The sequence below is a fragment of the Macrotis lagotis genome, chromosome 1 (assembly GCF_037893015.1).
Source record: "Macrotis lagotis isolate mMagLag1 chromosome 1, bilby.v1.9.chrom.fasta, whole genome shotgun sequence".
In the NCBI taxonomy this organism is placed as follows: Eukaryota; Metazoa; Chordata; class Mammalia; order Peramelemorphia; family Peramelidae; genus Macrotis; species Macrotis lagotis.
In genome coordinates, this window is record NC_133658.1 from 610,730,927 (window position 1) to 610,749,317 (window position 18,391).

Genomic DNA, 18,391 nt, shown 5'->3' on the forward strand with positions numbered 1-18,391 from the left:
AAATAGAGTGGTTGACTGATCAATGGAACAGATTAGGTACAAAAGAAGCAGTAGTAAATGATTATTGTAATTTATTGTTTGATAGATTCAAAGACTCAAGCTTTTGGAATGAAAACTCAACTATTTGACAAACACTGCTGGGAAAACAAAAAAATAGCATGGCAGAAACTAGGTACAGACAATTATCTTGCATCCAATACCAAGATAAGTTTAAAGTATTGACAAAATTTAAACCAAGGGTGATACTATAAGTCAATTAGGAGAAAAGGAATGGTTCATCTCTCATATCTATGAAAAGTGCAGGAATTTATTTATGAAGAAATAAGAGAGAACATTATAAAATACAAAAAGAATAATTTTGATTACAAAAAATAATTTTGATTACATTAAAATAAAGTTTTTCACAAATTAAACCAATGCAATCAAGATTAGAAAGAACACAGAAAGATAGAAATAATTTTCACAGCAAGCATTTCTGATAAAGGACTCATTTTTAAAATATATAATTTATAAAAGACTACAAGTTATTCCCCAGTTGATAAATAATCAAAGGATATGAACAGTTTTCAGATGAAGAAATTAAAACTGGCAATAATAATTTGAAAAAATGCTCTAAATTGTTACTGATTAGAGAAATGAACATTAAAACTACTTTGAGGGGCACCTAGGTAGCACAGTGGATAGAGCACCAGCCCTGGAGTCAGGAGGACCTGAGTTCAAATCCAGCCTCAGACACTTAAAATAATTACCTGTGTGACCAAGGGCAAGTCCCTTAACCCCATTGTCTTGCAAAAACTATAAGAAAAAAATCCAAGGATTATCAGATTGACTAATAAAATGACAAAAAAAGGAAAATGATCAATAAATTAAAAGAGAACGTGGGGAAACTGGGATAACATTAGTAGAGTTGTAAACTGATCCAACAATTCTGGAGAGCAATCAGGAATTATGTCCAAGGAGCATTAAAACTGTATACCCTTTGATCCAGCAATATCACTACTAGGTCTATATCCCAAAGAGATCATAAAAATATTTATACATATACAAAAATATTTTACATATACAAAAACATTTATGTAACTCATTTTGAAATGGCAAAGAAACTGGAATTTGAGGGGATGTCTATCAAATGGGAAATGCCTGAAAAAGTTATGGTATATGTATTGTTCTGTAAGAGATCATGAATGACAAGACTTCAGAAAAGCTTGGAAAGAACAGATGCTGAGTGAAGTGAGCAGAATCTGGAGAACATTGTTCACATTAACAGCAACACTGTATGATGATCAACCTTGATGAACTTAGTCTCCCCCAGCCCCCAGCAGTACAATAATCAAAGACAATTCTAAAGGACTCGTGATGGAAAAATGCCATCCTGATTCAGGGAAAAACTATTACAGTCTGAATGCAGACTAAAACATACTATTTTCTATTTTTAAAATTTGTTTTATGCTTTATGTTTTTTCCCTTTTATTCTGATTCATCTATAACAAATGACTAATATGGAAATATGCACAGTTATATGTCTATAATCTGTATCAAATTATTTACTATCAAGGGGAAGGGGGAAAAGAGAGTGGGGAGAAAAATGTGGAACTCAAAAGTCTAACAAAAAAATGAATGTTGAAAACTATCTGCATATAGTTGGAAAAATAAAGAAATACGTGTGTGTGTGTGTGTGTGTGTGTGTGTGTATGTGTATTTGTATGTATAAGAAAACTGAGGCTACACAATGTGAGCTTACTTCCCCCTTCTCCTCAAAACCTAACACATCACCTATTTTTCTCCTTATTCTCCAGTATCTTGACATATTCTAATCCCTCAAGATGTACACTTGATAGCAGCAACTCCACTCCTTTCCAACCAACTGAAATCTTAATCTACCAACACCCCAACTCCATTTTATCTTTAATTTCTATATATAGTTCCTTTCCTACTTGTTTCCATCATATCCAAGTCTTCCTTATCTTCAGAAAACTTCTACTAAAATCCTACTAAACTTTCTCAAGTGAGTTCTCACATTCTCTCTCAGCCAAATCCTCTTGAAAAAAACGTTCCAAACTTGCTGCCTCCATTTCCTCTTTTCTCATAGTCCTTTCCCTCTGCAATCTGGCTTCTGACTTCAACACTCAAGTGAAGTTACTAATGATTTAAAAGTGAAATTATCAAGGATTTAACTGCCATTTATGATTGTCTTATGGTATTTTCTTTCTTTCTTCCTTCCTTCCTTCCTTCCTTCCTTTCTTTCTTTCTTTTAAGGTTTTTGCAAGGCAAATGGGGTTAAGTGCTTTGCCCAAGTCCACAAAGCTAGGTAATTATTAAGTGTCTGAGACCGGATTTGAACCCAGGTACTCCTGACTCCAGGGCCGGTGCTTTATCCAGGATGCCACTTAGCTGCCCCTGGTATTTTCTTCTTGACCTATTTGTCCCATACTTGAGACTCTTTACCTCTAGATCCCATCTCTTCTGCCTCTCTAATTCCTCTTTCTCCTTTAATGATTCATCACTCCTATTTTAGCTTGCAACCATGGGTGCTGGACCTCACCCTTAAGGTCTATTCTGTGTCCTCTTCTTTTCACACTCCACAATCTGGGTAAACTCTTCAAGTCTTAAGCATTTAATTGTTGATGTCATGCAGATGACTTAAAAATCAATAAGCAAACACACTTACACATGGATATACAGCATATTTGACATTTCAAACTGAATTTCCCAAATATATCTCAAACTCAACCTGTCCTAAAAATTATCTTTCGTCCCAAACCCTTCCCTCTTTCCAAATTCTGTCAATAATATCACAAATCTAATCAGTCACCTTTATCACATGCATTCAATTGTCCAATTTCAACTGGATACTGCACCATCTTTTTTTTCTTCTAAGTAAACACAAATTTGAACTTTTCAAATATTATTTGAATAGGTTTGAAGGACTTTTATCATTATTTTTTCTTTTCTTTTCTTTTGAGATTAAAATCTTTTTTTCTTAGGTACAAGGGAGAGTAAACCAAACAGGATTAAGTGACTAGGGTCACACAGTTAGTAAGGATCAGGTCCAATTTGAACTAAATTCATCCAGGGCTTGTACTCTATCTACAACACCACCTACCTGATCCAAAGTCTTAATTTGACTTTTTTAGACAGGAGATTGCTATAACGTACATACATTTCAAATACATTTATAATGTAAATTTAATACAAAAGCGCAATGATCACTTCACTGTTCCCATTTTCTCTTACCTATAAAATGAGGAAGGTAGACTAAATCATTTCTAAATTCTTTCCCAGCTTTAAAATCATGAGTCTATTTATAAAAACCATATTTATCTAACTTTAATTTAGGAAGTAGAAAATAACAGTCTGATGTGTGCTACAGATTAAGATGCTTTACAAGCAAACAAACATTAACATCCTGAGGGTTGAGTCCAATATCCAAAATACAATTAGAAAATATTTACATTATGGAACACAGATAATTAAATTAAACTGAAAGTAAATCTATTCAACTAATAGAAAAATGAGGAAAAATTGGTATTAAGCACCCAGAAAGATTAGAGCTAAAAGGTCATCTAATCTTATTTTAAAAATGAAACTTAAAGAGGCACATAAATGATAAGAGTGAATAATTAATTATATCTGTTAACAAAAGTACAATAAGAAAATCAGTCATTATTTTAAAGATTAAACATATGCAATTTGAAGTCACAAAGTTATTAGGAACAATAAAGCAAGGAACTTTCATCTATTTATTTATTTCACATTACTACAATAATCTTCCTGTGTCAGTAAACATAACCCCGCCCTGACAAAATGATAGAGAAACCTCAAGAAAAATAAAGTGAGGGGGAAAAAATGCACTTCAGTCTGTGCTCAGTTTACCATCACTATGTCTCTGGGATGGGTTGCATTCTTCATCAAAAGTCCATCAGAGAAGTTGCTTCATTATTTTTTCCCCACAAGTGCTTTTATTAACTGTATTTTCTTCCATCAATTCCCATTTATTCTATTTTCTCTCTCTCCTTCACCCTATCCCTTGCCAAAAGTGTACTGAATCTCACTACCTTCTCCCACAATCTTCACTCTCTTCTATCACCTACACCTTCCCCTCCCTATCCTCTTTCTCCCATCCCTTTCCTCCAGGTTAAGATAAGATTTCTGTTCCCTCTGAATCACTTTTGTTAAGTGGCTCACTCATTTCCCTTCACCTTTCCCCTTTCCACTCCACTGCAAAAGTTTTCTTTCTTGACTTTTATGTGAGTCTACCATTCTACCTCCCCTTTCCCTATTGCTGCCCAGTACATTTCTTTTTCACCCACTGACCCCCTCATTTTAACAACATATTATACCTTTATATTAAGCTCCCTCCTGTGCCTTGTCTATATATGCTCCTTCTAATTGCCCTAATAAAGTAAGAAGGTTCATATGAATTATCAATATCTTTTTCCCATGCAGGAATACAACCAGTTTAACATCATTAAATCCCTCATAATCTACCCTTCTCATCCACTCACTCTATGCTTCACCTGAGTCAAGTACTTAAAGATTAAACTTTCTCTTCAGCTCTATTCATTTCAACAGAAAAAGTAAGTCCCGTATTTCATTGAATGTCCATCTTTTCTCCTGAAAGAGGATGTTCACTTTTGCTGGACAGTTGATCTTGTAATTTATAATTTGTAATCCTGACTGTAGTGCCACAGTAACTAAATTATTTCCTTCTGGCTGCTTGTAATATTTTTCTCTTTGACATGGGAATTCTGGAATTTGGCTATAATATTCCTGGGAATTTTTATTTTGTGGTCTCTTTCAGGCAGTGATTGGTAGATTCTCTCAATTTCTATTTTACCCTCTGCTTCTGGGTATCAGGGTAATTTTCCTTAATAATTTCTTGAAAAATGAAGTCTGGGCTCTTTTCCTAGTCATGACTTTTAGACAGCTCTCAAATTTTAAAATTATCTTTCCTTAGTCTATTTTTCCAGTTCAGCTGTTTTTCCAAAGAGATTATATTTCACATTTTCTTCTAGTTTTTCATTATTTTGGCTTTGTTTTATTGTTTGATTTCTGACAAAGTCATTAGTTTTCCTTACCTCCATTTGATTTGAAGGAATTATTTTCTTCAGAGGGCTTTTTTATTTCCTTTTCCAACTGGCCAATTTGACTTCTTTAAGATATTCTTCTCTTCATTGTCCTTTTGGACTGCTTTTCCCATTTGACCTAAACTGATTTTTAACATGTTATTTCCTTTGGTGGTTTTTTTTTTTTGGTCTCTCCTTCAAGTTGCTGACTTGGTTTTTATGATTTTCCTGCATTGCTTTCATTTCTCTTCCCAATTTTTCCCCTCTATTTCCCTACTTGATTTTCAAAGTTTTTTTGAGCTCTTCCATTGCCTGAGTTCAATTCTTATTATTTTTCTTGGAGGTTTTGTATATAGAAGCTTTGACTTTGTCATCTTATGAGTGTGTATTTTGATCCTCAATGGGACCAAGTTGTCTATGGTCAGGTTGTTTTTTTCTTTTGTATGCTCATTTCTCCAGTTTATGACTTTCAAAGCCTTATGAGAGGTTCTAACTGCTCTCCTAGTCTGTGGATGACCACAAGCACTTCCCTTTGGCCTGGAGTTATGAGGAGGGTCCCTGTTCCTCTATGGTAATATGGGGACCCAGACAGCAACTTGGATCAGAGTATGGGCAAAACAATAGAGTCCTGCCCCAGGAATAGCAGAGTGACCTCTGCAGTCTCTCCCCACCCCCTTACCAACTATGGACTGAAAGCTTTGGAAGCAGCTACCAGGTTGCTCTGCAGGTTCCCAGGGTAGGGCTTCCATGAAGCTGGTGCTGACCTGGGCTCTGTGCTCACTCTGTTGCGACCCTCCAAGCCCATCGGGGAGATCCCTGGGTCAAGAGATCTGGAAACAGCTCACATTGTTATGGACCCAGGCACCCCACAGGCTATTACTGGAAGGCTGAAGCTGGTTTGCTCCGGTAGGGCATGGGCTGCACTGCAGCTTTTCCCAACCCCTGTCCTGGAGGAATAGCCTTTTCCTGTGAATCTTTTAAATTCTTTTGTGCTAGAAATTTGTTTCACTCAGTATTCCTGTGTGTTCTGATACTTAGAGTCATAATTTTAGTGCATTTGGAGTTTTCTAGAGAAGAGCTTCTGGGGATTCTTGCCTCCACTCCACCATTTTAACTCTGCCTCCCCCCCCACCCCGGCCAAGGAATTTTTAAAAATTGCAAAGGTATGTAACTGATACAAAAGCATGATTCACAACTGCTTCATGGAATTAAGTTTAACTTTTCAAAGATGTCTCTGATAAATCTCTATTTTTAAATAGAGTTTAAAGGCTGTTACCATACATTGTGCCCATGATCCATGTTCCTTTCCATCTTTTTACTATCCCATCAGGTTGCAAAAAATCCTTCCTAGTCTTCCCTAACTTTGTACTTTCCCTCAAAGATGAGGCCCAATTTGGTCTCTATTCACCTTGTGTGGTACACCTTCATGACATTAGGAGCTCCTAGTGTCACAGAGCAGATGCTTCATAATGTCCCCTAACTAAACGAGATCTTCTTAGAACAGAAGTTATCAGAAATGTTAAAAGATCCCCATTATTAAAAACCTCACAGCCACCCACCAATTTCAGTTTAGTCTTTCTTACACTGTCCTTTACCCATAAATTTCTGAAATAATTATAACACAAAACACAACAGGGCATTAGCAACTATAGGGAAACCATATGAAATATAAAATAATTTCTGGTGACAAAAATTATTTGTTAAAACCTAAAATGCCATAGAAGTGAAATTATTTTTTCTACTCTAAGAAATTAAAACCCAAATTTACCAAATTAAAAAGTTCAATCTTAGTTATCACATTCTATTCCAAGGAGCTAACAAGTTTCATCATATTATATAGTCTGTCTATTTTTCCATTTCTGATGTTGTACTGTCTATTCTATTTGTATGAGTTAAAAAACAACTTTTAAGTTACAGAAATTCATTTGAAATCTCAGGCTGGGTTTTGTTTTTACCCACCAAGATTATTTCTTAACTGTAATAATCCTATAACCTCAGATACTTTGCTTCTGAGCAGATGCTTACTTGGGGCTCAATAAAGGAAATACTTTTTTTTTTAAATAATGTAAAAGACCTCCAAGAAAAGATTCACTAAGAAATTTTTCAAAACAGTACAAAGGTGTTTTCAAGATCCAATGTAAAAAACAGTTTTAGTAAATTGTGCTTTAAAAGTTAAGAAATCAAAGAGATTAATAAGAACAGTTGACATAAAGAAATTTGTGGTTTATATTCTTCTGGTTTACAAAGACTGTTTTCTACTAAAACAAAAATCAAAGCTACTTTATGTTATTTCTTTATATCCCACAAGAGAATCTGAGATATGGTGAGATTATGTATATACCAAAAACTCAAAAAATTTTGGTTAACAAATAATTCACATAAGCTATCTATCTATCTATCTATCTATCTATCTATCTAGGTTTTTGCAGGGCAATGGGGTTAAGTGGCTTACCCAAGGCCACACAGCTAGGTAATTATTAAGTGTCTGAGGCCGGATTTGAACTCAGGTCCTCCTGACTCCAGGGCCACTGCTCTATCCACTGTGACACCTAGCCGCCCCAAGAGCCAAGGGCTAGGCTTTTTTGCCTGTTAAATTATTGAACAAGTTAACAAACTAGCAATAGGTTTAGAATATTTTTGAGAAATAGTTTTAAGAACTTTCCATTTTTTTTGCAAGGTAATGGGTATAGTGACCTGTCCAAGGTCAAACAGTTAAGTAAATATTAAGTGTCTGAGGTTATATTTGAACTCAGGACCAGTGCTCTATCCACTGCACCACCTAAATGCCCTTACATTCACTTTAGAAGAATTATTCATACATAACTGATAAATTATTTCCAAATTATTGCTAAACTAGTCATTAAATCTAGTCTTCTGATGGGATAACTTATTTGTTTAGACTAGTCTGAATTACTGTACATCCTTGAAAATAAACCTACTCAAATATATTACCTCATTGTGGATGCTCCCACCAATGATGTCAACTGTAACTCAAATAAGTCTGCCTGTCCTATAGGATTCTTATTGTTCATTTTTTCACACATGTTCAGAACAGGGGTATTACCCAATATGTCCAGGTTTTCTTTGCTTTCTTTAGTGAATGAAGTAACACAGGCTTTCCAAGAGCTTTCCCTTTCTATTATCCATTTGACTAGATCACCTTCTCTTGTAATTGTTCATTTCTTTCCATTTGTTGTTTTGGTACTTCTTTAACAATTATTATTTACTGCCAGTAATAGCTTACTTGTCTATTGCTTCACTACCTTCAGAGAAATTAATCTATAATTAGATTAACTTGAATAAATTTTGCTTCTATTTATTACTGAGAATATTTACTTTTAATGCTGTAATGTTCTGTGACAACAGCTATATGACACCACCAGTAGCATGATTAATCTTTATTTCTAAAATTTTAATTATAATATAAAAAATTAGTGCTTTTAGTGAATTCATGGTTTTTCTCTCAATTATGTCAGTTAAACATACATATAAATTTCTATTGATAAACAAAAAAAGCAATAAGATGTGTATATGTGATACTTACATTGATTTTGAAAGCTTGTACTGTATTATCCAAGAGAAGGATATTGCAGACCACCTCTGTATGTTGTCTGTCTCGTGCCAGCTCAGATGCTCGTACATTGTAAGTTCTGCCAGCTGGCAATCGGAAGCGTGCGGTCATTACTGTCCACACAGGGTCTTTACAAATAAGAAAAAAAATGATAGCACAGTTAAAAAAAAGATATATGATCTTTAAATGATATATGCTAAATTTTATCTTAAACTTAAAAAAATAAAAAAGGAATAAAGAATATTTGGCTACATTTTATCGTAAGCAATTTTTAGCTAAGCAAGACTCTGCAAGGGATCTATGGATAGATTTCCAGGCATGGAGAGGAGGCAGTCTATAAATCTGGATGTTGAAAAATTATACCTATAATTTCACTAACACCAAATTTAAAGGTTTATTTTAATAATTATAATTCAGTGCAGTTTCTATTGTAATCCTGTGCAAATTAATCATGACTTCAAAAACAGAAAGAAAAGGTTCATAGTCAATAACAGGAAAAAAGGGTGATACCATAAGCCAAAAGGTGATAAAATGTGATTATGAAAAGTTTGCTACAGGAGACCCAATTAAGGCAAATGGTCCCAAAAGAATGTCAGAAAGAAAAGACTCTGGGAAAATGATATCAGACAATAAGTGGGAAAGATATGTTAAGATTTTTATAATTCTTAAGGAGCATCAATGATAACAGAGTTACCACTTTTGGACTCAAACTCTCTCTGATATACTACACAATAAGGAGAAAAAACAAGGAAGGAATATAAAAAGGAAGGAACTGCTCATTTAGATCAAGCGTATATATAAAAGAAGTCTGTGTTGAAGGCTTTTGACAATATTGACAATGTTGACAGATTTAAGGTATTTAATAGAGAAGATTCCTAGAGATGCTTGAAAATAAAACAAGTAGTCAAAATGCCATACTTTTTTGGTTTGCTTTTTTTTAAAGACAATCAAGAAAATATAACTCATATGCCTACATTTTCCTGCCTACACATTTTTATGAGGAAAAAAGTACACAAACCAAGTACATCACTGATGTTGACCAAGGAAGAATATAGATATTTTTACATAAATGATCCCCTCGAATATAGTAAAATCACTGACTGAAAGGAGTTCTGTTCTTTAGCTGTATGCAACTTTTCATGATTCCATGGATTCAGGGGATCTTCTTCACAAAGATCACTAATGACTTGCCATTTACTTCTCCAATGTACTAAAGTAAAGAGAGGTTAAGTGATTTACCTAGGGTCACTTGGCTAATTAGTGAGTGTTTGAGGCAGGTTTTTGAATTCAGGTTTTCCTGACTCCAGGCTCAGAACTCTATTGAGTAACCTAGGTGCCTCCAAGCTGATTGAAAGGCTTGGAGAATACAATATCCCCAAAAATAATCCCTTGTAAAGAGCATTTTATTTTGTAAAACACATACTGAGTTAGGTTTACAAAGTATTTCCCATACATACATGTAAATACAATCTAAGATGTCTTTAAAGTTATAGTGATCCCCTGATTTTAGATCAGATTAATTAGTTGCGATTGTCAATATCAAATAAAACATAAAACAGGAAGGTTGATGATATTCATCAAATGTTTGCTATCATTATGGAAAACAGAGTCCAAATAGTGGGAGGTCCAGATGTTATTGTTTGTAAAACAACACTATTAACTGGATTAAAAACTAAAAATTACAAATTTTCTTAAATTAGATCTATAATCATTCAGGAATATGGTTTAACAATTGATGCAGATTCCAATTCATTCTGAATAGTTGCTTTGCAAACCTTAGTGTCATCAATCTATTTACATGATATTTATATTTGTGTGTGTGTGTGTGTGTGTGTGTGTGTGTGTGTATGCACACAATAAAATGGGCAACTCTTGTCAAGTCTACAAGATTTCTGTTCTCTCTATATACTAGGGACTTTCCACTGAGTCTCTGGACAAGTGCATGGAAAGAGCATCATGCATCTCTTGTTTTCAGTACATAATCAATCAATTGTGTTTTCAGTCATACATCTGCCTGAAACTCTTTACTCCTCTTCCTGAGTATAGTACTTCTTTCACATATATTACAACCTAAATTTCTCCTAACCAAATGTGACTTTTTGGATAACTCTCTATTTTTATCATCAGTAAGGCTCTTAGATGGAATTTAATTAGTCAGAAGGCCTGGATGTAATTTAAATTACACAAGATGATAATCTCAAAAGAAGACCAATCTTCTTTTGTAGGGGGGGACAACAATGTACTTTCAGGGTAGAGCCAAGATAGTGGCAAAAAGTTAACATGTTCCTGGAGTTTTTCCCTACCAAAGATAAATAAAACCTCTATTCTGACACTCAATCTGCAGATCCCATCAAGGAAAAAATGAAGATTCAAAGAAGTTTTCAGAGGTAAACATCTTGGAGGATATTCAGTGAAGACCTGCCTCTTTGAGGGAAAAGAAGTAAAGTCCAGGAGGTGAGAGGGCAACAAAGTCAGTGGAAGGTGCTTAGTCACGGTGCAATCCAGGCCCCTGCAACAGCAGAGGTCCTGGCAACTAGACAGCAAACCAGCAGGGAGAATCCCAACCCCAAACAAAGTCTGAACCCTGGGAACACCAGGGCAAAAGACAAGAATGGTTCGGGAACAAAGCACTGCTAAATCAGAACTTAGACATAAAGGAGGAAACAAACCTCTGCAAAGGCAAGGCCTGGACTGCATAAGCAACATCTTAGCCTACGACAAGTCAGGGATCAGACCACAGTACCAGAAAAAAAAAAAAAAACAAACAGCTTAAATCTACCCCAGGAGCAGAGAAAGGCTAAAAGAGTGCTCACTAGAGAAAACTACTTTACAGACAAAGATGATGACAATGCCACATTGGAAGAATAAATCAGTGAAAAATCACTCATGGGGCAAGAATCAAAATAATCTATGAATTGAACTCAAATACAAAAGTTCACTGAAGAGCACAAAAAAGAATTTTAAAAAAAACGAAAGAAGAGAGGAAGAAGAAAAATGGAAAAAAGAAATGAGAGTCATGCAGGAAAATTATGAAAAAGTAACCAGAGAATTCAACACCTTCAAAATGGAAACACAAAAGATAACTGAAGAAAATAAAACCTTAAATATTAGAATTGATCGAATAGAAAGGAATTAATCTACAAGATGACAAAATTGCATCAAACAAAATTAAAAAGGCTGAAAAGACTGAAGAAAATGTAAAGTACCTTTCAGGGAAAACAAAAGACCTGGAAAATAGATCAAGGAGAGACAATCTATGAATCATCTGACTACCAGAAATCCTAGATCAAAAAAGGAATCTGGAAAACATCATGCAGATAATTATAAGAGAAAACTATCTAAATTTGCTAAAAGAAGAAAACAATATAACCACTGAAGGAATAAACAGAACCCCTCCAGAAAGAAACCCCCAGGATAAAAACTTTAAGGGTTGTAAGAGCCAAATTCCAGAACTCTCAAATAAAGGAGAGAATATTGCAAATAGAAAAAAAGAAAACAAATCAAATACAAAGGAGGCACAATCAGACTCACACAAGGACCTATCAGTCTCAACATTACAGGATTGGAAGACCTGGAAAACCATATATCAGAGAGTAAAGGACGTGGTTTTTAAAACCCAGAATGTATTACCCTGCAAAATTGAGGGGAAAAGATGGATGTTCAATGAAATAGAGGATTTCCAGAATTTTCTGACACAAGACAAGAAATGAACAGAGAATTCAATTGTCAAATACATGACAAAGAGTTCCATTAAAAAGGTAAATGAAACGGTTAAGGAAAAAACAAAACAAAACAAATGATAATCAAGACCATCTATAAAGTGTATATAACTCTAAAAGGGAAAATAAAACACTTGTAATTCTTGAGAACTTCACTTCTTTCAGGATAATTAAAGGGTCAAATATAATTGAAGAGATTGGACTTAGAGGATGTAGGTATGGTTGAGTCTTCATTGAAGAGGTCCATGATTACATCACTATGTTTGAGACAAAAAACCCTGATAAAAAGCAAGAGTGTTAACTTCAAGCTGTCACATTATTGTTTGATCCTCTTTAACTCTGCTATGCTTAGCACCTTGTCTAATAGGGCACCATAAACTAGGAGGTGCTGATTCCTAAAGTTCTCAGGTGAGACTTTCAGAGTCTACCAGTACTTAAGAGATCCTTAAAGTTTCTTGAAGTTAATTAATTCAGGGTTTGATGTAATCCTTGCTTCACTTAACAAAGGTTTAAGTACCCTGGGTGATGGGGGGGGGAGTAAAGAGAGAGAGAGAGAAAGTAGGCCTGGAGGGAAGGACACAACTACTTCAAGAAATGATATGGCTTTGGTTGATATTTTGGCCCATGAGCAGGATTGTGTGTACTTGGAGTGTACTTGAAAAGGGCTAAGGTAAAAAATAATTATAATTATAGTTTGATAGAATCTGAGACAATGCTGCTTATCAAGCAGTCAAGCAAACAAGCTGTGGTGATACCTTAATAACAATATGAGCCTATCAAGCAATTAAGTAATCAAACTGTGACTGATGATACCTAATCAATAGTACTAGAGCAACGAATAAGGGAAGAGGCACAGGCGTAGTGGATAAAGCACTGGCCCTGGAGTCAGGAGTACCTGTTTCAAATCTGGTCTCAGACACTTAATCATTACCTAGCTGTGTGGCCATGGGCAAGCCACTTAACCCCGTCTGCCTTGCAAAAAACCTAAAAAAAAAGATTTATAATTTTAGAGAGAAAGAAGGGAGGTTGTAAATGCTGAGTAAATTCTATTCAATTGATTTATCCCAGAGAGAGAATAAGATGTATTTCCCCTTGGGTAACCAAATCTACAGGGAAAGGATACGGGGAAAGGAAAAGATAAGGGAAGAAAGAACTGATAAAAGGGAAACCAAAGGTATAAGTGAAAAAAAATTTAAAGTTTGATTTTTAAAAGAAAAACCAAGGGAAAAGGGAGTAAAATTTTGATGAGGAATACGAGGAAAGGAAAAAAGACAAGAAAGCATGGAAGGAAATACAGAATTAATAATTTTAACTGTAAATGTGAATGGAATGAACTGTCCCATAAAACAGAAGTGGATAGTAGAATGGATTAAAATCCAGAATCCTACAATATGGTGTTTACAAGAAACACATCTGAAGCAGAGAGATACACACATAGTGTAAAGGTAAAAGGCTGGAGCAAAATATATTACCTCTCAGTGGAAGTAAAAAACTTTAGGGTAGTGATCCTAATCTCAGTTAAAGTAAAAGTAAAAATGAATCACATTAAAAGGGATAAGGAAGGAAGGAAACTACACCTTAAAAGACAACATTGGTAATGAAACTATATAATTACTAAACATGTTATACACCTAGTGGTGAAGCATGTAAATTCCTAGAGGAAAAACTGAGTGAATTAAATGGGGACATAGACAGCAAAACTTTAATAATGGGGGTCTTTAATCTCTCTCTCTCTCTCTCTCTCTCTCTCTCAGAATTAGATAAGTCTGACTATAAAATAAACAAGAAAGAAGTTAAGTAAATAAATAGAATTTTATTAAACTTAGATATGACAGAATACAGAACAGGAACAGAAAGGAGTATACCAGGGCGGAGCCAAGATGGCAACAGAAGACCTCTCTTAGGTGCTCTCTTTATAATATTTCAATACTCATAAAATAAGGACTTGAACTACATTTTCGAGAGACAGAAACCACAGAGGGATCCAGTAAAGCAGTTCCCCAGCCAAAGGTAACCTGGAAAATACTGGAAAGGCTCCACTCCACATGCTTGGAGGGGTGGCCTCCTGCATGAAGGAACTTCAGCCTCCCGGAGGCAGCCCCAAGGCACCTGGGAGCCCCAGCTCATGGCAGCAGGGGCAGTCTCCTGACGTACACCCCAGGGAGCACCAGGAACAACTTAGAAGATTAGTGGGGGACCTCTGCCAGAGCTAGCACGTGAAGCCCAGCCCTCAGGGCATTCAGTTAGCAGTGTGTCTGGGGCAGCCCAGATCCAACAAAAGGAAGTAGGGGGAGTTGGTAAGCAGGAGCCCCCAGGCAACTAAGCCTTGAGTGCTCAGCCCAGGTAGGGGAGTGGAAAGAGACTTCTTAGGTCTGTCCTCTGTCCCTGGAACAGGACTCTGGGGCTCTGACCACATTCAGATCCTGATCTCAGTCTAGGCCCCCCCCTAGAACAGCAGCCCCCGCCCCACCTCAGCCCTTTGGCAGAGGGTTGTGCTTGTCATTCAGAGACCAGGAGGACAGAACTTACACACATTGAGATCCTTGTGGGGGGTGTCCCAAAAATACTCAAAAGCACAGGAAGCACCCCCAAAGCAGATGCAGGCTGGGGAAATGAGTAAACAGAGAAAAGAGAGGAACACCATTGCGAAATACATTGTCTATGATTCCAAAAAGGATCAAAATAGTCAGAAGATGAGGAAGTACAAGCTCTTGCATCTAAAAACTCCGAGAAAAACAGAAATTGAGTTCAGGCTATGACAGAGCTCAAAAAAGACTTTGAAAATCAAGTAAAGGAGATAGAAGAAAAACTGGAAAAAGAAATGAGAGAGATGTAGTAGAAACATCAATAATTAGTCAGGAGTTTAGTCAAGGAGATCCAAAAAATGCTTAAGAAAATAACATGTTAAAAGCCAGCATAGCTCAAATGGATAAAACAGTACAAAATGTTATTGAGAAGAATGCTTTAAAAAGCAGAATTGGCCATATGGAAAAAGAGATAAGAAAGCTCTCTTAAGGAAAACAAATCCTTTAGATGTAGAATGGAACTAAAGGAAGCTGTGGACCTTACGAGAAGTCAATACAAAATACTTCAAAACCAAAAGAATGAAAAATTAGAAGAAAATGTGAAACATTTCATTGAAAAAAAACTGATCTGGAAAAGATTCAGGAAAGATAATTTAAAAATTATTGGAATACCTGAAAGTCATGATCAGGAAAAGAGCCTTGAACTCATTTTTAAAGAATTCCTATAGGAAAATTGCCCAGAAATCCTAGAAGCAGAGGACAAAATAGAAATGGAGAGAATCCACCAATCTCACCCAGAAAGAGATCCAAAAAAAAAAATCCCCAGGAATAATATAGCCAAGTTCCAAAACTCCCAAGTCAAAGAGAAAATATTGCAAGCACCCAGAAGGACACAATTCAAATATCATGGAGCTGCAGTGAGGATCACACAGGACTTAGCAGCAACTACATTAAAGGCTTGTAGAGCTTGGAATATAACATTCTGGAAGGCAAAAGAGCTTGGAATGCAACTGAGAATCAACTACCCAGCAAAACTGAACGTCCTCTTCCAGGGAAAAAGATGAACATTCAATGAACCAGGGGAATTCAAATGTTCCTCTCGAAATGGCCAGAGCTGAACAGAAAGTTTGAGCTTCAAATACAGGACTCAGGTGAAGCATAGAGAGTGGAGGAGAAGGGTAAAATATGAGGGACTTAATAAACTGCATGTATTCCTGTATAGAAAAATGATACTAATGATACTCATAAGAAATGTATCATTTAATAGAACAGATAGAAGGAGCTTTCATAGGTGAAGCATGGGTGAGAGCTGAATTTGAAGATATAAGAAGATATAAGACAGAGTCAGTGAAACAATTTTCCACAATTTCCATGCATTCCTGGGATGAATCCTACTTGGTCAGAATGTGTGATCCTAGTGATAACTTGCAATCATTTTGCTAAGATTTTATTTAAGATTTTTTGCATCTATAATCATCAGGGAGATAGGTATATAATTTTCTTTCTGTTTTAGCTCTTCCTGGTTTAGCTATCAGCACCATATTGCTGTCATAGAAAGAGTTAAGCAGAGCCATTTCCCCAATTCACAAATGGTCAAAGAATATGCAAAGGTAATTTACAGATGAGGAGATCAAAGCAATTCAAAGTCATATGACTAATTGCTCTAAATCATTACTTATTAGAAAAATGCAAATTAAAGCTTCTCTGAGGTACCACCTCACACTTCTCAGACTGGCCAATATGACCAGAAAGGATAACGATCATTGTGGGAAGGGTTGTGGGAAATCTAGGACACTATTACATTTTTGGTGGAGCTGTGAACTCATCCAACCTTTCTGGAGAGCAATTTGGTGCATACCCTTTGACCCAGCAATACCACTACTGGGTCTATACCCTGAAGAGATGATGAAAAAGGGTAAAAACATTATTTGTACAAAAATATTTATAGCAGCCCTGTTTATGGTGGCAAAGAATTGGAAATCAAGTAAATGTCCTTCAATTGGGGAATGGCTTAACAAACTGTGGTATATGTATGTCATGGAACACTATTGTTCTATTAGAAACCAGGAGGGATGGGAATTCAGGGAAGCCTGGAGTGATTTGCATGAACTGATGCTGAGTGAGATGAGCAGAACCAGAAAAACACTGTACACCCTCCTAACAGCAACATGGGAGTGATGTTCAACATTGAAGGACTCACTCATTCCATCAGTGCAACAATCGGGAACAATTTTGGGCTGTCTGCAAAGGAGAGTACCATCTGTATCCAGATAAGGAGCTGTGGAGTTTGAACAAAGTTCAAGGACTATTCCCTTTAATTTAGAAAAAAACAGATATCTTATTGTGTGATCTTGTCGCCTCTTAAGACTTCTCTTCTCTTCTTTAAGGATATGATTTCTCTCTTATCACACCCAATTTGGATCAAGGTACAACATGGAAACAAAGTAAAGACTGACAGAGTGCTTTCTGTGGGGGGGGGAAGCAAGATGGGGGGAAAATTGTAAAACTCAAATAATATCTTTAATAAAAATTAATTAAAACATCACTTGTACAAAAATATTCATAGCAGCCCTGTTTGTGATGGCAAAGAATAGGAAATTGGGTAGATGTCCTCTAATTGGGGAATGGCTTGATAAACTGTGGTATATGTATGTCATGGAACACTACTGTAATCAGAAGGGATAGGAATTCAGGAAAGCCTGGAAGGATTTCCATGAACTAATGCTGAACGAGATGAGCAGAACCAGAAAAACACTGTACACCCTAACAGCAACATGGGGGCAATTATCAACCTTGAGGGACTTGCTCATTCCGTCAATTTGGGGGTATCTGCAAAGAAGAATACCACCTATGTCCAGAGAAAGAATTGTGGAATTTCAACAAAGACCAAAGACTATTTACCTTTTAGGAAAAAACGCCCTGTTATCTTATTATATAATTCTGCTATCTACTTTGTTTTTCTTCCTTAAGGATGATTTCTCTCTCATCACATTCAAATTAGATCAATGTATACCATGGAAACAATGTAAAGACTAACAGACTGCCTTCTGGGGGGGGATTGTTATAAAATTAAAAAAAAACACCAAAATATCAGTTCCCTTAGCTCCATTCTGCATTTAATGGAATTAACTTCTTCAGAGAGCTTTCTTATCTTCTTTCCCATCTCTAGCCAATTGTGCATTTTAAAGTATTCTTCTCACTGACCATTGGACAGCTTCCATTTGACCTAAACTAATTTTTTAACTGTCATTTTTTCAGTTTTTTTTTCTGTAATTCCTTCACCAAGCTGCTGACTTGGTTTTCATGATATTCCTGCATAGCTCTCATTTCTCTTCCCAATTTTCCCACTACCTCCCTTACTTGGGCTTTAAAAATTTTTTTTTGAGGTCTTACATAGCCTGATCCTCCATGGGACTGAAATAAGTCTCAGATTCTTTTTCTTCTCTTGTTTGCTCCTTTCCGCAGTCTATGACCTAATTTTAATGCACTTTCCCAAGATTTTGAGGGTTT

General features: G+C 35.9%; 1 protein-coding gene across 5 annotated transcripts in view; it reads right to left on the reverse strand.

The window, feature by feature from the left end:
* The window catches only part of PTPN4 (protein tyrosine phosphatase non-receptor type 4), a 255,843-nt gene that overhangs the window by 193,247 nt on the left and 44,205 nt on the right, over positions 1–18,391 (reverse strand). For 4 of the 5 annotated variants that reach the window (XM_074214982.1, XM_074214981.1, XM_074214984.1 and 1 more), the window contains exon 2: positions 8,611–8,765. In XM_074214982.1, coding sequence (XP_074071083.1) covers positions 8,611–8,748 — 138 coding nt within the window. In that variant the 5' untranslated portion in view covers positions 8,749–8,765. Of the gene's footprint in view, positions 1–8,610; positions 8,766–18,391 lie in introns of those variants that run through there. The other variant, XM_074214985.1, reaches the window with a different exon arrangement.